At 45.9% G+C, this 21123-nt stretch overlaps 1 protein-coding gene across 4 annotated transcripts in view; it reads right to left on the reverse strand.

Moving 5' to 3' along the window:
* The window catches only part of LOC147462223 (putative GPI-anchored protein At1g61900), a 47161-nt gene that overhangs the window by 21424 nt on the left and 4614 nt on the right, over positions 1–21123 (reverse strand). For 3 of the 4 annotated variants that reach the window (XM_086509629.1, XM_086509626.1, XM_086509628.1), the window contains exons 4-5: positions 3842–4087; positions 3709–3723 (exon numbers count right to left, since the gene is read on the reverse strand). In XM_086509629.1, coding sequence (XP_086365755.1) covers positions 3709–3723; positions 3842–4087 — 261 coding nt within the window. The remainder of the gene's footprint in view (positions 1–3708; positions 3724–3841; positions 4088–21123) is intronic. The other variant, XM_086509627.1, reaches the window with a different exon arrangement.

A 21123-nucleotide genomic window follows, 5' to 3' on the forward strand; every position in this document is an offset into this window, starting at 1 on the left:
GTAGAGAGGGATACTTCTATCTCTAGCACCACTTCTTGTTTGATCATCCAACTCCCTTGGATGAGGTTTAGAGGTGGAGCATGTGGTGCCAGACCCTTAGTAGCTGACAATGACAACATAACAAGGAGGTTTTGTTGGAGTATGGACTTTTCCTATCTCCATGTTCTCTTCTTCCCCGGTGGTAGTGTGACCCGAGGTTTAGAGGTGGAGCATGTGGTGCCAGACCCTTAGCCGACAATGACAACAGTACAAGGAGGTTTTGTTGGAGTATGGACTTTTCCTATCTCCATGTTCTCTTCTTCCCCGGTGGTAGTGTAGTCCTACAAATTTGGTCTTTGTGAGCTTGTCAGTACCAATTGTGGGACATGTTTGCAACCTTCTATGGGCGGTTTTCTTGATGTTCGACAACAAATTTGTCGAGATCCTTCGGATGACAGGTTTGCACATAGTGTCGACTGTTGGTGGGGACATCTAGTTCCTACTCCCATTGTGAGCAACATTTGGCTACTTCTTCCATACATCCCTTTGGAGAGCTCGAACCTTAGGGACAGTCCTTCGAGTGCAGATCTGGCCATTGCGGCAAGTATAGCAGGTTCTTCCCTTCCAGTTTTTTGGGATATTAAAGATCATCCCCAGCGTTCTTCATGGGCTTATTCCTCGAGCCGGTTCCTTTACTCTAAGTAATTGTGTTGTGCATTGGTCATTCATTGCTTAATTCAGTTGTGGGTATATTCTCTTTAGCACAAGTACAAAGTTGGCATATTGCATTGGATTGTACCTACAGGGTTGATCTTGGCAGATGCAGAGGAGTGGCGGACATTTGATTTGATCTCAGGGAGTTTGCTTGAGTAGCTAGGTTCTTTTTTGGAACCCGACAGCTTCTTTGGCAAACATGATCCTCAAGCGACAACCTTTCAAGTCTTGCTATTCTTAGCAGTCCGAGTTTACCGATGGTGTGATTTTCTTTGACTCTAGAGTTCCATGAGATTAGGGTTTCGCTATTCAGTTACAGAGGAAGCAGTTTTACTCCAAGTTATCTCAAATTTCTTTCTGGTAGTACTCATTCTCTTTTCCCATGACTAAGCGGGAGGGGGCCTTCCTACCATGGGGGGAGTTCTCAGCTTTAGATCTTGAGATTTCAGTGATAGTGTTTGCTCTGTTCTGACATGGGGTTGAGTCACTTGTTACCTCAGAGCGTACTTTGAGGATACTTCTCTTTCAGAGGGGGCTTCCAAGTTATTCTCGTCAGTCGACTTCCAGTGCTTCATTCAGCGGAGTACAATGCATGGTGTCTTCTGGTCCTTGGTTTCCTTGCCCATTTCTTGCGGCTTAGGATAGTGTGCTTCAACCCACAGTGCAATAAGTATCTTGGTGGATGTTCTTCTTTAGCCATTTCGGTGGTAGCTTCGTCTTTTAGATTTATGGTGTGACGGTTGCTCTTCTTAGTGCATCCGAGCAATATTTCCTATGCCTTGCCTTCCAAATAGATCCTTAGAGGTTGTACCATTTAGGAAACACCTACTTCTCTTATCCTTAGACTGGCATGTTATTTCGTACAGGTGGATGATGGTTCTTCTTGGACTAGGAACCATTTATAGTTAGCCAGCATTCTTTACAGTGGAGAGACAGTCTTCTTGGTTATCCTAGATAAGGTTCCAAATTCCACAGGTGTATTGCCTTTCACATTCACCTATCTCAGGTGATCCTGTTACACAGGTAGAGGCTGTTGGAGAGTTATGACAGTTATCCATGGTTCGGGTGTTCTCCCTTCAGAGGAGGATGTGGAGCCACCTTGGGAGTCAATTTCTGTAAACTATTTCCTTTCAATACCAATGGTTCCATGTGCAGCAAACAGGATTAACAATCTATTTGGTGGCTTTCTGTAGCACCTTGTTCTTCTCTTGCAGAGGCTCTCTTGATCTTGCTGCGTTAGTTGCACTCTCAGTATTGATGTGTGTTCCTTTCTATTGGATGTTTATTCTTGATTCAATTCTTGATTCACTCTGAAAGTGGAGTGATATACTCTCACTATGAGTTCCAGACCTTTTCACTCTCAGTTTCAATAGAATTTCTCCAGACACAGTTTGCACTTCATCATTGTATATAATGGTTGGTGCAGTTCTTTGGTTCTTCGTCATCAGGCAATTCATTCCTCAGTAGCCTTGGTTGTCCCATCCTTTGGACCTCCCGTAGCAGCTTAAAGATTCTCGCATGTGGTATATGACCGGAGGCGCAGGTTTCCAACACTTCGCTTGAGGATGGAGCACTTTAGAAATGATCCGGATACGAGTAGTTTATGCCTTTACCCTCAGTTTTGATGCATTCTCTTGGAGCGGTCAACAACTATACCTTCTACAGATGCTGAGTGTGCGACTTGTGAGTCAGTTGGGTTAAGGAGATTCTTGTTAGAGCTGGATTACCTTCCAGCCAACAGCATTTTACTTCCCTGACATCTTTTAGGGGTAGTGGTTGGATGATACAACGGCCATGTATTGTTTGATTTCGGAGTTCAGTAGCACATATCCTCGTCCACGAAACCCTCTCTTTACACTTGCAGATGCTCACTCTAGCTCCCTGGTCAGACTTCCTTTCCAAGAGTTGAGAGGGGGAGTTAGAGTACAGGCATCTCTCTGGTTTCGTATAGTCACTCCCAGTTTCTCCCAGGGACACGTCTCAGGGAGTGAGGCTGTTTTGTGGATGTGCCCGGTCAGTGTGAGGTAGGTTTCTCATGTCGGGTACAGATGTCCTCTCTCTTTCTACCTCAGTGATCTTCCTTCTCCACAGGTGCCTTGTTCATGTGTTTGGCATTGCAAGTGTTCTAGATCGGACTCGAGGTGTCCACCGGATCACGAGCCAGTTCTTGTCTTCATTGCATCTTCCGCTGCCACCTTTGACAAGACACCTGCATGTAACCAGTAAATGTGGGCTCCAGTGACCAAGCAATAAACATCAAAAGCTCTGCGAGTCACATCCAATATACCAATCATATATAACAATAACAACAAGGTGTCATCTGCATACCCTGATCCACCAAATTTGGCTCATCTTCTACGGGCATAACCAAACCTTTGAAGGCAAGCTACTGAGCTCTGGGGAAAACTGGTACAGCTCTGCCATGCATACGAACAAGTATGGGGCTAGAGGCAGCCCTGTCTCATAGATCTAGAAAGCACAAAACTGCATCCAATGAAAGTCCCAATGGTCACTGTGCTCGTCACAGAGCGGTACAATGCAGAAACACCTCTGATCCAAGCCTGCTGCATCCCATCCTGAGTAATGTGCTCTGAAGCCACAATCAACTCACTCATATGCCTTCTCAAAATCGAGTAATACTACAAGAGAGGTCTCGATGGATCAGGCTCACTCTGCTGCCTAAGGAAAACAGCTTATATTGTTTGATATACAATTGTCCTAGACAAAACCTGTCTGGGACCCACGAATAAGATCCGATAACAAGGGTCGCAATCTAGGAGTTCAGATTAACAGCCATAGCTTAAATATAATTATTGTACGAAAACTAACGAATAGAGCAACACGCTCCTGCTGTTGCTGGAAAGACAAGTGACTGAAGATAATTGTGCCAAGTAAATCAGAAAAAGAGTCCTACTAGAATCAACAACAGCAGCTTAAATATAAATGATTGCATTTTAACCAACAAAACAGAATATTTAGGCAGAAAGTAGAATAATTCAATTGATTTTTGCATACCTTGATTACCATGAACTGTCGAAGAAAGAAGCATGGATGCCCAAGTCATATGCAGTATAGCATCAAAAACTATTAGCTGATAGAAAAAACATGCAAATTCCAATCAAATAGAAATCAGTGAAACCATCACTACCTTGAAGACTGAAATCCTTGAGATCAACCCCACAAATATTGTACACATTCACAGTTACTCCTTCCTTCTTCAGTTTTGCACCAAACAGTGTGACACACTCCAAAGCTTGTATATTCGTTATAAGCATTTGTTGTTGTAGAGACGAAATGTATCCATAAAGAGAGCTACAGCATACGGATTTGATGGGAGAAGAACCACCGCAAGCCTTTGCCACGGGCGACGCATCTTTGAATGTAAGAGGACAAACTGCAACATTCTCTCTCTCTCTCTCTCTCTCTCTCTCTCTCTCTCTCTCTCTCTCTCTCTCTCTCTCTCTCTCTCTCTCTCTCTCTCTCTCTCTCTCTCTCTCTCGTATCTATCTTCAAAGCAGGTGATCCTACAAAGCCTGGGAATCACCGCACTATCATGGTTGGGCACACATTGGCACAGTTGTATGCATCCATTCTTGAGCAGCAGTTGAGTAATTGGGCAGAGGGTGAGGGTGTACGAGCATAGGGTCAGGCCAGTTTCAGGAGGGGTTTCTCCACTCTTGATCATATTCTGACACCCAGAGCAATCATTGAGGAGGGCAGGTCACATGGGAGAAGGATTTATTGTAGTATTCTGGATTTCCATAAAGCATTTGACATGGTACCGAGGGCTCGATTGATGCGCACACTGCAAGAGATGGGGGTGCCCATAGTGTTGATTTGGGGGATTATGGCTCTATACAAATCAGTAATAGGATATGTACGCACTCCAGAGGGGATATCTGATTTAGTTCACTACACCATTGGGTTGAAACAAGGTTGCCCATTGTCTCCTACTGAAATAGTATGTATGTTGATGAGGGTCCGATTACATTGACAGAGAGGGTGATAAGGTGCCCAGCTGGCAGGGACGTGGATCCCATTGTTGTTATATGCTGATGATATTGTGTTGATCTCTGACTCACCAGAGGGTATGCAACAACAGTTGGATGCATACACAGTTTTGGCATTTGCAGAGGATAGTGGATTGTCTATAACCAAGGTTATTGTCACCAGGAGGTGTATTTTTCCTGTTGTCTTCTCTAAATATGTATTACATATTTTTCTTTATTTTATTTTTACTTGTCACGTGCACATCTAATGTCACGTGCACATCTAACCCTATGTGCATGTGGACAAGCTACTTCATGTCCTGGGTTCAGGTCAGCTTAGGAAGTGTTCTAGCAACTTTGTGAGTCTATTCGCAGGCCGTGCATGTCCAAGCACTTAGTTGCATTTCATATGGTCGCACACAGCATGATCATCAGATTACAGTCAGAGTCCATCATGAGCATTTTACAGTGCACAAAACCCATTTTCCCTATTTTAGCCATTTTTCACTTATTATTATTAACTGATTTTGTTGGGAAACTAGGTTGGGAAAATTGACTAAGGCAATGTATAAGAAAAGCTAGCACTAGCACTTTCTGGCAGAAGAGGCGGCAAGGACCAAGTCAGTACTTTTTGAAGTTCAAGGATCGAGGAACCCACGAAGCAATGTGGGTCGATGAAGAATTTTTCAAAGATTATCTCGAATTGTTGGCAGCCTACAAGGAAGCCATGCAGATCGGTACCAGTACCTCACTTTAAAAAGGAGGGGATGTCACGTGCACATCTAACCCTATGTGCATGTGGACAAGCTACTTCATGTCCAGGGTTCAGGTCAGCTTAGGAAGTGTTCTAGCACCTTTGTGAGTCTGTTCGCAGGCCGTGCATGTCCAGGCACTTAGAGTAGTTGCATTTCATCTGGTTGCACACAGCATGATCGTCAGATTACACTCAAAATCCATCAGGAGCATTTAACAGTGCACAGATCCCATTTTCCCTATTTTAGCCATTTTTCACTTATTATTATTAAGTGACTTTGTTGGGAAACTCGGTAGGGCAAATTGACTCATGCAATATATAAGAAAAGCTAGTGCTAGCACTTTCTGGCAGAAGAGGCAGCAGGGATCAAGTGTCTGGCAGTGCACCTTCTCAGCAAGACCCCCGGCGGAACAACCTAGCGTTTTCAGCCATCAAGCAACCGAGCGTTTTCAGCATTTGCAGATCAGCCCCAGTGTTTTGCAAGTTGCAGATCAGCCTGGCGACAGCAGATTCTCTAGCGTTTTGCAACAGATATCAACATCAGCCCTAGCGTTCTTGGAACAGCAAATCAGCCTAGCGTTTTGCAGTTCCTTGGCGACAGAACCACTTTCTGCATCAGCGTTTTGCATTTTCAGCAGTTAGGATCCGTACCGTAGCCCCCAAACCTCGCAGATCTCACCTTCTCGCAGCAGATTCTCGCTGCACGGTTAAATCAACAAACGTTTGCAAATTCAGCCTGCTATTCGCAGATTTCAGCATCTGCGTTTTCAGCGCATCGTCGTCGCGTCGTCATCATCGCCGTCCTCACCGACATAGAGTCAAAATTCAGCAGATACAAGATTTGCAGATTTCAGCCCTTAGCGTTCTCAGTTTTCAGCCCGTCTTGTCGTCGTCGTCGTCGTCGACATCATCGGTAAGACCATTGCATTCAGACCATTGTAGAGATTTGTGCAATCAATAGTAGACCGCTCTCGCCATAGAGAGTGGGGCCCTTGGAGGAGGGTTTGACAACATTCTCGTGTCGTATTCTTCTCTCTATCTCTCAGTCTCAGCACCTTCATTCACAGTGTTTACCACTTTGTTTATGATCATTTGCACTCTCTCACTAAAGGAACGGAAGGCTCTCCCTTCCGTAAGTAAAAGGAACCCTTGAGCACAGTTTGGAGCACTCATCTTGAGCAAAGTTCAACATTCACTTCCGCTACACCTTACATCTAACCCTATGTGCATGTGGACAAGCTATCTCAGGTCTAGGGTTCGGGTCAGTTTAGGAAATGTTCTGGCACCTTTGTGAGACTATGCACAGAGCCATGCATGTCTAGGCACTTAGTCGTTGCATATCCTCTGGTTGCACACAGCATGATCATCAGCATGACAGTCAGTACCCATTATGAGCATTTTACAATGCACAGAACCCATTTTCCCTATTTATCCATTTTTCACTTATTATTAATAAGTGACTTTGTTGGGAAACTGGGTAGGGCAAATTTGCTAAGTTCTATAAAAGAAACCTAGCGCTAGCACTATCTGGCAGAAGAGGCAAGAGTAGTCCACCAACTTACAGTGCACCTTCTCAGCAGGACCGGCAAGAGGCCTAGCGTTTCCAACCAACAACAGATCAAGACTAGCATTTTGGCTAGAGTTTCAGCCTAGCGTTTTCAGCAGAACCAGATCAGCCTTGGTGTTAGCAGTTACAAGATCAGCCTTGGCGTTTTTGCCACACATCCATTGGCATTTTCAGTTGCAGCACTTGACCTAGCGTTTTGCAGATTTCCGGTGTCAGATCAGCCCTAGCATCAGTGTTTTCAATTTTCAGCACTTAGATACTGCAAGATCAGCCCCTAGCCTCGCAGATCTCACCTACCCGCAGCAGATCCTCGCCGTACCGTCATATCAGCCAATGTTTTCAGTTTCAACCCGCTGTCCGCAGATTTCAGCATTTGCGTTTTCAGCATATCGTCGTCGCGTCGTCGTCATCGCCGACACAGTGTCAAAATTCAGCAGAAGTCAGCGTTTTCAGATTTCAGCCCATCCTCGTCGTCGTCGTCGTCGTCGACATCATCGGCAAGTCCATTGCATCTAGACTATTGTACCAGATTTGTGCAATCAATAGCATAGACCTCTCTCGCCATAGAGAGGGGGGCCCTTGGAGGAGGGTTTGAGAACCGTCTGGTGTCGTATTCTTCTCTCTCTCTCTCTCTCTCTCTCTCTCTCTCTCTCTCTCAGCACCTTCATTCACAATGTCATTCACTTTGTTTGTGATCATTGCACTCTCACTAAAGGAACGGAAGGCTCTCCCTTCCGTAAGTAAAAGGAACCCTTGAGCACAGTTCGGAGCACTCATCTTGAGCAAAGTTCAACATTTACTTCCGCTGCACCTTACATTACTTGTTTTTTCCCGGAACTCTTGAAAAGGTGCAAGTGGACATTGCATGGCCAGTGTGAAACGGCTGCGGCCGAACACGTTTCTCACAACGGGAGCCTAGGTCTGTCGCGGTCTGGGGCTGGTCGGGCCAGTTAGCACTGAATTCTGATGAGTGTGGAAGCCTCTGCGCGCCAAATGAAGTTTGGCAAGAACCTTCTGAACAGGAACCGGATTAGCAAACTGCTAATCCCCCACATGTACGCAAAGTTCCATCGCGGAGATTGCGAGTTTGGAGAGTTTTCTCGCGTGAAAACTCGTCCAATTCACAAGGGAACTGTCCCATTGTGTGCGGGAGCCCTTGGGACGCGCATAGGCCTGTTCACTCCGCTAAAAACGATCCAAAACAGAGAATTACAGCCTGCTGTGTTTTTCTGCAGGTTTAGGGTTTCGCACCTAGACTGCAAGGGAACACCAAGGGAGCTCCATGAGAGCCTTGGGATGCGTGTACAAGGTTTTGGGCACCCAACAGCAGAAAAACAGAGAATTAGAGCACCCTGAAATTCTGTTACAGCTCACCAGAAAGCCGAGGGAATCCGTCCAGTTTTTGCACCGTTGTGCTACCGAAATCAGGTCAAAAACCTACGTTTTCAGCCCCCGCCAGGTTTGGACAGCTTTGTGAGAGTGTGGTCTAAGTGTACGGATCGTCAACTGTTAATTGAATAAAGAAATACCGAAAGGGGCGCCAACTTTTGGGGCCTACAGGGTGTCGGTCTCGAGTGCGCAGTGACATCCTAGTCGCTGGACGCAATTGTGTTCTCTTTTCTTCATAGTACTCTGTGAAAAGTTAACAGGTAATTGAAATAGTACTGCCCTCTACCTTGTACAGGCCGGTTTCAATTATGGTGTTAACACCACACCACAATGGATCAGGAGATCAGCACTGACTTTAACATATGGTCAGGAGATTGTAGAGTATACAGATGCATACACTTACCTTGGGGTTGTCTTCACTGCGCCGAGGCTTTCTTTGGGGAGAGCAGCAGAGACTGGACTGACTAGAGCTTTTGCGGCCTTGGGAGGCTTGGAGAGGATGTGTTCGCAGGTTCAGTTCTAGGAACCTCGGACAAAGTTATGGCTCTTCGATACTTTAGTAGCCTTAGCTATGTTGTATGGGGTGCAGATATGGGGACCTTCTGTAGGCCAGGATGGTTGGAGACATATGGAGAGGCCCTTGGTATCTATGATCTCTCGACTAATCAGAGCCAAGGCCTCCATACCCCACGCTATCATTCCAGCAGAGCTAGAGTTCAAAAGACGCATAAAACTAAGATCTTGAGCACAAGATGGATACAAGACATAAAGAAGTGGTTTGGGAGATGGGATGCATTACATTGACTCCCAAGTGAATGAAGCTTTTCTACAACGCCAATGTATTATAGCTTGGGAGAAATCCGGTGGGTCACGCTTCATACATTAGACAACCCATATTGCCCGCAACTACAAAACCATGTTTTTCGCTCAAAGAATGAACCGTACTCACACTTACATGTTTGAGCCTATCCAGTTGTCAACGATACGCACTGTTGCAGCCATTTGGCTTAAGCTCCCATTTCTTTCGATGCGAGACAGGGCGTTGGGGCAATGGAGAAGAGTCAAATCGGCTGTGCACATTATGCTCACTACATGTTCGAGAGTCTAAGTACCACACACTACTAGAGTGCTCAGCTTTGGGTCACATCCGAACTTGCTTCTCTCACATTTTCAGCCATGACTTAGACCTACACACTTTTCTCTCCCAACCACAGTATGGGCTCTCCATTGCGAGTCAACTGCAGGTTGATAAATATGTAAAAAGATTGATGAAGTACTTCCAGAACCTGAAATATGTGAAGCATCTAAAGACTTACTCGAAAGATGAGATTCACTCGAAATGGCGAGAGGCCATTGATTCTCCTCTCAAGTTGGAGAGGAAGCTAAGAGACAAGCCGAGTGCAGAAAAGTGCAGAAAGAGTTGGACAGAGCTCTTGAAAAGAAGATGAACCAAATAATGAAAGGCTTGAAGCACTCTCGGAAGAAGAGAAAATCGGTGGATTTCCCGGTAATTTGGCCCAGAAGTAGACTTTCCAGGTGGCAAGCATATCAAAGAAGCGTGTTCGTTTCAAGGATGACCCAGATTTTTCTTCGTCTTCAAACAGTTCCAACAGTTCGTCATCCTCTAGTTCCAATGAGGATGAGAAAAGACGGAAGAAGCGGAGAAAACGCAAGAAAAGCAAACTAAGAGGCATTGGAGGCCATCTAGCACTTCAGAGGAGGAGAGCTTGTCCTCTTTTCACAATGAATAGATGAGAAAGAAGATCAAGGAGTTCAAGGAAATCAGAAGTCTAATCCTGTCCGGAGACTTAATGGGAGCAAGGTTTTGGAATGCATACCGGCTCATTGACTTATCCTATGGACAGGCTAGTGTCCAGCTCCATAGAAGAAGAGTCTTCTAGTGAAGAGAATGCATCAAGGGAACCGGATGAAAGTTCATCAGAGGATTCCCGAGAAGTAAGGGAATAAGATGATAGTGCATCCGAGGGTTCCGACGAACCAAGGGAACCAAATGCCAGAGGATTCCGGAGAAGAAAGAGAATCAGATGGTAGTGCATCCGAGGGTTCCGACGAAGTAGGGGAATCAGCTGAAGATTCCCAAAGCATTCAGACAATTAAGATTAAAGTGCTAGCGGGTTGCCGATATGTCCCTGGGCAGGCCAGCAGGGCTACCAACAGGTCACAGGGCACAAGAACAGAACAGAAAGGTAAGCTAGGTCCACCGGATAACTTGGTCAAGGGTACTTTTTGGCCTTCAATGCAAAGTGGATGGAGGAGGAGAACATCGCAAATTCTCTTCAAAGAGAGTTGTACCTTGAAGCTTTTGGGTCATTAGCGAGGTCTATGCCAAAAGTTATTGATGAACCAACAAGTTGAATCTGGTGTGGTGCGGACTGCACAAGAGGGGAGCCACTCCACTCCTTTCCCACAGATTAGATTGAATAAAGTCACTAATTTCTCTTTGAGAATTTAGGGGTACTGACGAGATGACAGTATTTTGCAAAATGACTTTATGAACAGAAATGCACTCAATTGAAAATTTGCTTAATTGAATTGAAAACATGTGCTCTTTCATGTGTGTATTGTTAGAGACGTGTAGAGAAAGATGAAATGTCTGCAGCATTTTGTTTTATCAATAAGTTGAACTTAGTGCATCTAAACATTTGTTAGAGATCAGCGAGATCTGGATGTAATGGCTAAGTGAATGAAATCTGAAGGTGAACTGAATGAGATTCTAGTGCATCAAGATGTCTATCTACATGAGATGATTGGATACTGTTGAGAGTGTATCAAGAGTTCCGGAAGGATGAGATGGCCGCACAATGATCTAGGTGCATCAAGAGTTCTGGACGGAATGAGATGGCTCGATTGAATGATTGAAACACGGTGTTCAGTGTGAACTAAGTGTGTGATTTTGTGAATTGCATGCTATGTGGATGTACTGTCTTGTGGGGATGGTCATGGGCATGGGTTGCTTGAAATGTGAAAAGAAAGGATATGAATTTGATAGTAACGAGATTTTGTTGTCACGTGCAACGGAAGTGTTTAAGGATTTAGCTAGGATCTAGAACTCCGCACAAACACAAGGGACACCTTACTGCATTGAAAGAACTGAACTGAACTGAAAGAAAGAGAGACACAAGAGAGAGAGAAAAGCGACAACCCAAGATGCCAGGTCCCAAACCCTCAAGGGCCCCCTTGCTCTGTTGCCAGAGCAAGTACTTTCTTTATTCTTGCACAATGCTCATACAATGATGCTAAATGCTGAGGTGTTGATGCTACTGATGTTGGGTACTGGTATTGATGCTACTGGTACTGGGTACCTTTGGATATTGTGGTATTGAGATGCAGAGAGATTCTATGTCGACGATGATGATGACAACGAGGTACTGCTAGGTCTATGTCGACGACGATGTATTGCCGGGTCTAGGTCGACGACGATGATGTCGATGACGGCATACTAATGGGGTCTGTGTCGACGACGTTGATGTCGACAACGAGGTTCTTGATGGGTTCTATGTAGACGACGACGAGGTTCTTGATGGGTCTATGTCGACAACGATAACGACGGCCACGAGGTTCTTAATGGGTCTATGAATCTGTGTCGACAACAATGACGGCGACGGCGAGGTTCTGTGGATCCTTATGCTGAGCCAAGGCACAAGGGATACTAGGTGCTGGGGTACTATGTCGACAACAGCAACAACGACGACAACGACGCTAAAGCTGAATGCCGGAATCTGCTAGCGGTGTTGATCGTAAAGGGTCTGCAACCGCGACAAGGCTAGGCTGCCGTTCTCCTAGCGCTTCAAACTGGAAACGCTGGCTATCTTGGTGAAAGACGCTGACCATCTAGGGCTGAAAACACTGATGGAAAGGCTGAGAAACACTGGCTGATCTGGGCTGAAAACGCCAGGGAGATGAGGCTGAAAACGCTGGCTATCTCCTGCTGAAAACGCTGGCTACCTTTTGTTGCCTCTTTTGCTTCTCCTACCGCCCAATGGGCTGCCTTTATAGGTGCAACTTGCTAGGTCCAGCAGTCTAATAAATCAGCCCACGATCTGAGTATTTGAAGGGTCATTTAATAAAATAAATGCACACAAGAGGAGGTCCACACGCGGTAAATTGCCTAAGTAATGAAATGCTATATTGTGCAACTATGACCGGCCTGGACATGCACATCCTGCTAGAGGCTCACAAAGTGCCAGGCTTAGTCCTAAGCTAAGACTCATGCTAGACTGTAGCAGAAGCACGTCCACGTAGCGCGAGTGTCATGCGCACGTGACACCCCCCCCTGTTGAAGGTGAGGCCCAACTGCCGAAATTCTATCTTGGGATTCTGTTTGTACTTCTGATGCATGTAGATGCATAACCAATGAAAACTCCTCCAAACAGGTGGATATTGTGGATATAAGTCTGGTGCAATGTAAACACGGACCACACGAGTTGTCACATGACACATCCAACCCTATGTGTCCGTGGACAAGCTACAGCATGACCAGGGTTCAGTTCAGTCAAGTCAGTCTAGAATAGGAAGTGATCTGGCACTTTTGTGAGTCTGTTCGCAGACCGTGCATGTCCAGACACTTAGATTAGATGCATATCCTCTGGTTGCACACAACATGACAATCAGAATCCATCAGGGGAATTTTCCAGTGCATTAAACCTATTTTCCCTATTTTTGACATTTTTCACTTATTATTTTTAAGTGACTTTTGTTGGAACTAGGTAGGGCAATTTCGCTAAGTTTGTATATAAGCAAACCAAAGCTAGCACTTTCTGGCAAAAGAGGCAGCAGGAGCATTGCTCAACAGGCAACTTCTCAGCAAGATCAACCCCAACAAGCCCTAGCATTTTTGCCTCACAGCCGCTACACTAGCGTTTTTGCATCAATAGACCAGCCCTGGCATTTGTTCAGCAAATCAGCCCGGCGTCATCACGAAACAGCAGATCACCTAGCGTTAGCAGTTTCCATAGCAGGAAGACAGTTTTCAGCCTAGCGTTTTTGGAGCAGCATAGACACTCAGCGTTTTTGCAGTTCCGGCGCGACAAGACCATCAGGAACCCCAACGTTTTGAGTTTTCAGCATTCCGTACCCGCAGTAGAACCCCCAAACCTCGCAGATCTCACCTTCCCGCAGCAGTTCCTCGCTGCACGGTGGAATCCATCGAAGTTTGCAGTTTCAGCCCGGAAAATGCAGATTTCAGCATCCATCGAAGTTTGCAGTTTCAGCCCGGAAAATGCAGATTTCAGCGCGTCGTCGTCGCCATCGACATCGTCCCCGACATAGAGTAGATTTCAGCAGATACAAGATTTGCAGATTTCAGCCCTTAGAGTTTTCAGATTTCAGCCCGTCTCGTCGTCGTCGACATCGTCGGCAAGTCCAAGCATTATAGAGATTTGTGCAATCAATAGTAGACCACTCTCGCCATAGAGAGTGGGGCCTTCGGAGGAGGGTTTTACGTCGTCTCTGGTGTCATATTCTCTTCTCTCTCTATCTCTCAGTCTCATGCACCTTCATTCACACTGTTCATCTACTTTGTTTGTGTCCATTGCACTCTCTCAATAAAGGAACGGAAGGCTCTCCCTTCCGTAAGTAAAAGGAAACCTTGAGCACAGTTCAAAGCACTCATCTTGAGCAAAGTTCAACATTCACTTCCGTTGCACCTTACACGAGTTGCCACTGTCGCAGAATACCAACCTTGGTGCTGACTCTGCCTTGCGAGCAAGTACTAGAACTCGAATAGTCCTATCGTGAAAACAATGCAGTTGAAGCTGAAAGGCAAGGGTGCTCGGAGGTATTTCCAGTGGTTTCTTGTCGACGGAAGTAGATGCACAATACATGCGAATGCGAATGCAAAAGAGGCTTAGGGATCCTGTCTCCAACTCCTTTCATATCCGCATACAAGGCAAGTAGATCTTGGTACTCAAGATCTGGATTTTTGTGTATCCGATGTCGATCTTCCTTCAAAGACATGGCAATGAAGATGGGAGCTAATAAGTCCATGATAGGGACTCAAAGATTCTTTCAGGGAAAAAAGACGGGAGAGGTTCCTTGGGTTCTTAGTCTTGGTTGGGTTCTTGGGGTTCTTGGTTCTGCTTGGATTCTTGGGATTCTTGGGTACTTGGTTCTTTGGGTTCTTGGTTCTTGGGTACTTGGCGTTCTTCTCTAGGTTCTTCCCTTTAGTTCCCGAAGCCGAAGCACACACAGAGCTCTGATACCGATGTCAGGTGCAGCAGAAGTGTTAAGGATTTAGCTCGGATCTAGTACTCCGCACAAACATAAGGGACACCTTACTTCATTGAAAGAATTGAACTGAACTGAAAGAAAGAGAGACACAAGAGAGAGAGAGAGAGAGAAAAGAGACGACACAAGATGTCAAGTCCCAAACCCTCAAGGGCCCCCTTGCTCTGTTGCCTGAGCAAGTACTTTCTTTATTCTTGCACAATGCTCATACAATGATGCTGAATGCTGAGGTACTGATGCTAATGGGTAGTGATGTTACTGACGTTGGGTACTTGTACTGATGCTACTGATGTTGGGTACTGATGGGTACTGCGCTACTGAGGTACGAAGAGATTCTATGTCGACGACAATGATGATGACGACGGGGTACTGCTAGGTCTATGTCGACGATGATGATGTCCACCACGGCGTACTAATGGGGTATGTGTCAATGACGATGATGTCGACAACGAGGTTCTTGATAGGTTCTATGTCGACAATGATGATGTCAACGACAAGGTTCTTGATGGGTCTATGTCGACGACGATAACGACGGCCATGAGGTTCTTGATGGGTCTGTGGATCCATGTCGACGACAACGGCGGCGATGACGAGGTTTTGTGGATCATTATGCCGAGCCAGGGGTACTAGGTGTTGGGTACTGTGTCAACGACGATGACGTCGACAACGACGACGACGACGACGACACTACGGCAATGACGAGGTTTTTGTGGATCCTTATGCCGAGCCAAGGCACAAGGGGTACTAGGTGTTGGGGTACTGTGTCAACGACGGTGACGACGACGACGACGACACTACGACTGAATGCCGGAATATGCTAGCGGTGTCGATGGTAAGGGGTCTGTAACCACGACGAGGCTAGACTACGGTTCTCCTAGCGCTTCAAACTGAAACACTTGCTGTCTTGGCTGAAAGACACTGACCATCTAGGGCTGAAAGCGCTGATGGAGAGGCTGAGAAACACTGGCTGATCTGGGCTGGAAACGCCAAGGAGATGAGGCTGAAAACGTTGGCTATCTTCTGCTTCTCCTAGCGCCCAATGGGCTGCCTTTATAGGTGCAACTTGCGGGGTCCAGCAATCTAATAAATCAGCCCACGATCTGAGTATTTGAAGGGTCATTTAATAAATAAATGCACACAAGAGGCGGTTCACACACGGTAAATTGCCTAAGTAATGAAATGCTATATTTTGCAAGAGAGGGTATGCAACTATGACCGACTTGGACATGACGTCCTACTAGAGGCTCACAAGTGTCAGGCTTAGTCATAAGCTAAGACTCATGCTAGACGGTAGCAGAAGCATGTCCACGTAGCGCAAGTGAAGTGCGCACGTGACATTAGTACATCAAGACATCCATGAAAAGATTAGCGCGGTCTAGATGTGATTGCTAAATGATTACAATGATCATGATTTGTATATGAGACCCTCAACACAAATGTGATTGATCAGTGAGTGATGTCTTTGTAGAAGTGTTAGATTGGCAAAGTCTGGTGGATGAGTACATAGAGTCCGTGTCCACTGAAGAAAGTTTTTGTCCTATGGCTGTTTTGCAAGTGTAATGGAGGGCGATTACAATTGTTTCAAAAGGGGGAAATGTCACAAAGTGATTACATGGTGTGCCCAACAGGGGAGCACCCGCGGTGTACTTTGCTCAAAGATTAATATAAAAAGAAATACCGAAAGGGGCGCCAGTCTTAGGGGCCAATATCTCTTGGCACGGAACTCCGCCGGGCCGTGTTGCATCAATTGTGAATTTTGTGAACTGTTTTGAAGTGAATCTCTGTTGTGTCGCGGTAGAATCTTGATTGAGTGTCCAAGTTTGTTACATACTCCATGAGGGTAGTAGCATTCTGGGGTGTCCCAACCGCCAAGAAATCTCCATGGAAAGATGAAGTCACGAGCAATGTATGCGAAATGCAGCAAACTCTACACTGTGCGAAATGCAGCAATTTGCTACACTGCTCGTGACTTCATCTTTCCATGGAGATTTCTTGGCGGTTGGGACACCCCAGAATGCAGCAATTTGCTACACTGCACGTGACTTCATCTTTCCATGGAGATTTCTTAGAATTTGAGACACCCCAGACTGTTGCTACCCTCATGGAATATACTTCAGTGGACATTGCAACAGACATCTTCATCATTTGCCTCTCACATCTTCAGCTTCATGCGGTTTGTTCAGCATCAGGTGCTAAGAGGGGGTGTTAGATTTACACCATACACCACTCTACTGCTTCACATGGCGATCAACCTCTTGGCAGCCAGCGCCAGCCTTTTCAAGCACTTTCGTCGAGAAAAACCTCCTCTGCTCCATCTGCGCTTTCAGGCGTTCCCAACGTTTTGGGGTGCTGGTGCGTTTTCTGGAGCACATACCTACATTTTCAGCAGCATGGAGGGAGCACTAGGCTTCCCACCCTAGTGGTCTTGCCTTCACATCACCGGTTTGGCATCCGGTGCCTTATCGACCCCTAATCCTCTCCATATACCACTGTTTACAGCCATATTTCCTTGCTGTTTTCTTTGTTTTCAGCCTTCTAGATGTTGCAACTTTGATTCCCCACCCTCCCTTGACCCTCTGCACCGCTCCGGACCATGCTAGGAGAGTACGAGCACGCTGAAAATCACTGGAGAGCAGCATTTTCATCACCTCGCAGTTGCGTTTTTGGGTGGACTGCAGCCTCTTGGCTTGTGTTCTTCACAGAGGAAGAGGCTACGTCCTGATAGGACACCCCCTGGTGGCGATCCGTGTGGTCTTTCAGTGACTGCTACAGTACACGGTATCTTCAACATCGGCTTGATCATCTACGGGCGTATGATCTTTGGGAGATCCATTCATTCCAGCCATCATTCCGGGGTTGCGCACTCCAGAGGGGGAGATCATTCGGCCGTTAAGCACTCCACAGGGGGTGGTGACTTGTGGTTTGCTATGGACACACCTATGCACTCATCAAAGGAGTTCACACAAGATATAGCCATGCTCATGGCATAAGGGATTCTGACATTCCCAAAGAAGACACCACCATCTTGGGTGGACAGACACCAATTGACCTCGACACGTCAGATCATTGGCTTACACAGGAGCATCTACATGGACTTAGGGGGAGAATCTTGGATCTCTTCTTGGACAAGTTCATTGCTTTGATCTACCGAATGGAGTGGGACTTCAATGCTTTGGACTCTCTTGGAGAGTTTACCCGGAAGATGCGGGAGATCAGACATCATTCCGCGACTACATCCGGAGTCACCCGAAGCTTGGCTTGGATAGTAGTGAAGTTGCTCTTCTACACTCCTGATCATTTGAATTGCTACCTTCAGAGTTGTTTACACTCACCCTCGGTAACCTTACAGCAGACTTATCCCCCAACCTGGGCAATAGGCCACTCCCAGCTCATGCACATTAAGAGCCATACCAAGATGCGGTTTGATGGCGTTGTTGGCGCGGATTCTGTTTTGGTTGATACCGGAGGATTGGAGGCAGGAGATACAGGCAAGACGACGCAGACAGATTGGTCTGGCCTTTCCTCTTCTCAAAAGATCTTCACAATGTAGACTGCTCAGTCTGGCTTCCCTACTTCATACAGGATGATTACGGTGCACACAGCTTGGTCTAACCACACCTCTTCTCAGAGGCCCTTCACAGCGCAAAGTGTTGAGTCTAGCTTTCCCCTCATCTTGGATTACCCTACCTATTGACACGACACATCCATGGTGGTCCGTGTGGTCTATAGGTGACCGCTGCATTACGGTAGCTTCTACAGTGCAGACTGTTTAATCTAGCTTTCCTTGTTTCGGAGGATGTTTACGACGCAGATTGCTAATCTGGCCTTCCTGGAGTTTTCATAGCTTAGCCACTTGGCCACCTGTGGTTACAGGTTCATGCATTGACAAGCTTCAGATCATTCTCATGACAGTTCCTGGGCTTCCCCGTTTTCTCCAGACGGTTTGACCACACACACCACAGATCCTATTAGGCAAGACACTTGCAGGTCTATTGGCATTTCTTTTACGACAAGGAGTTGTTTTCACACTCAGTTCGAGACCTTCACACAATATCTTCACCCTACATTAACAGAGTACAGCAGTTTGCTACACATTGCTCGTGATGGCATCTTTCCATGGAGATTTCTTGGCGGTTGGGGCACCCTAGACTGCTGCTACCCTCATGGAGTATCCTTCATTGGACATTGCAACAGACATCTTCATCATTTGCCTCATCTTCGGCTTCTCGCAGTTTGTTCAACATCAGGTGTTGAGAGGGGTGTTAGATTTACACCACTCTGCTGCTTCACAAGTCTAGGGCATGCATGTACGGCTAGTGTGCCTCCGGGCTGGCCACCCTTTGCATATGCATATAGGATGCATTGTCTGGCTGCCTTCATTTGTCCAGGCACCCTACTCACTTTTTCTATTGGGTCCTGGGGCATTCCTCTTGCATTGCTTGACCTCCCCTTGGGCACCTATATATGTGAGGCCAAGGGGGTAACCACAAATACATACGATTGGCATTGTACTGGACTCTTGATCTGGTAGTCATGGGGGGCTGATCGCCCCCTCTTCCCCTACACTAGCGTTTTGTGTTTAGTGTCTCTCTCTCTCCTCTCCTCTCACGCTTCTGCACACGTGCACTCTCACGAGTCACAACACCCTCTACAGTGTGGCATCGTCTACAAGGTTGTTTCCATGCCCGTACGGTGGGCGGTTCATGCTACGAGGAGATTTATCGCAATAGATTCAAGATCCATTGGCTGCCCAATCCTGAGAGGAGGTTTGCTCGGGGTTGCAAACAAGTCCATCACCCGATTCACCCTTTCCCACTGCACCTTTGACAATAAGAAGACAAACTAGTTGATAAAAAGCATGAAGCATGCTCGGAAGAAGAGAAAATCAACGGATTACTACCAATATTTGGGCCAGAAATGGACTTTTGAGGTGGCTAGCTAGTAGCAAATCCAAATGTGTTCATTTCAAGGATGACCCAAAAAAAATTCGTCTTAAGAGAGTTCCGACAGTTCGTCGTCCTCTAGACAGGAAGAGAAAAGGCGGAAGAAGCGGATAAAAAGCAAGAGAACCGAGAAAACCACATCCTTGAAAAAGTCTAGAAAGCACAAGAAGCAATCTAGTAGTTCACAGGAGGAGACCTCTTCCTCTTCTGACAGTTCAGACAGTGAGAAAAAGAACAAGAAGACCAAGGAGTTCAAGGATGGGGATCAAACGGTCAAGTTTGACATGTTTTCAGGCTATCAGGACACCCATTGAGCCCTTGAATTCATACAACAATTTGACATCGCCAGGTCGTTTCTTGGAACGAAGGGCGGCATTTTATATGAAAGAAATGCATAGACATGATGGTTTACTCTGTTGTTGCACAAGGAGCACCTAAGAAGCAAATAAAATTCAAGGGAATATTCACTTCAACATGGTTAACGGAAGAATATAAAGAAGATGTCATCACAGCTTGGCATCTTCTAAGAATAAAGGAGAAAGACACTTTGGATGACTATTACCAAAAGTTATGGGATACTAGTTGCGAGTGGCCTTGTTTTGAAAGATCACTTTGAATGACCAGATTGAGCAGTTTTGTTGTGGATTGCCAAGAGAGATACAATGATTTTGCCAGCAAAAGAGGTCTTACTTTATTCAACTACTTATGGGTCATACCAAACAGAGATTTGGTATGGACAAGCCAATGTCCACCTCAACGGGGCTAGAGTCTTCCAAGGAAAGAAATCAGAGAGTTCCAAAGAAGCAAGGGAACCAGCTAATAGTTCATCGGACAGTTTCGAAGAAGCAAGGGAATCAGCTGATAGTTCATCAAGAATTCCAAAGATTAGGACTAAGGTGCCAGTGGACAAGGGAGGCCAGAGGAGCTACCTACATGTCACAAGGCACAAGAAAAGAATAGAAAGGTAAGCTAGGTCCACCAATAATTTGGATAAGGGTACTTTTTTGGCTCTTGATGCAAAGTGGATGGGCAATGAGAACTTTGCAAATTCTCTTCAGTTTTGAGTTCTACCTTGAGCCTTTTGGATTACTAGCAATGTTTATTCCGAAAGTTACCAATGAATCAGCAGGTTGGATCTAGTGCGGTACCAAATGCACAAGAGGGGAGTCACTCCACTCCTTTGTCACAGATTGCCTAGATTATAAAGTCACTAATTTCTTTTTGAGATTTTAGGGATACTAACAAGCTGACAGTATTTTGCGAAATGACTTTATGAAGATATGTACATTGAATTGGAATTTCCTAGAATTAAACATGCTCTTTCATGTGTGTATTGTTGACAGTATGAATTGGAAAAATGGAATGTTTGAACTTTGCAGCATTTTGTTGGGAAAATCACCGAGGGCTATAGGAACTAACTAGCAACTAAGCTTAAAACCCCAAGCTACACATGGTTGAAAATGTCCCGACATGAGAAAACTACCTCAATCTGGCCGGGCACACCACAAAACAACCCTCACTCCCTGTAACCTGTTCCTAGGA

The sequence above is a fragment of the Adiantum capillus-veneris genome, chromosome 3 (genome assembly GCF_014529385.1).
Source record: "Adiantum capillus-veneris isolate H3 chromosome 3, ASM1452938v2, whole genome shotgun sequence".
Lineage (NCBI taxonomy): Eukaryota > Viridiplantae > Streptophyta > Polypodiopsida > Polypodiales > Pteridaceae > Adiantum > Adiantum capillus-veneris.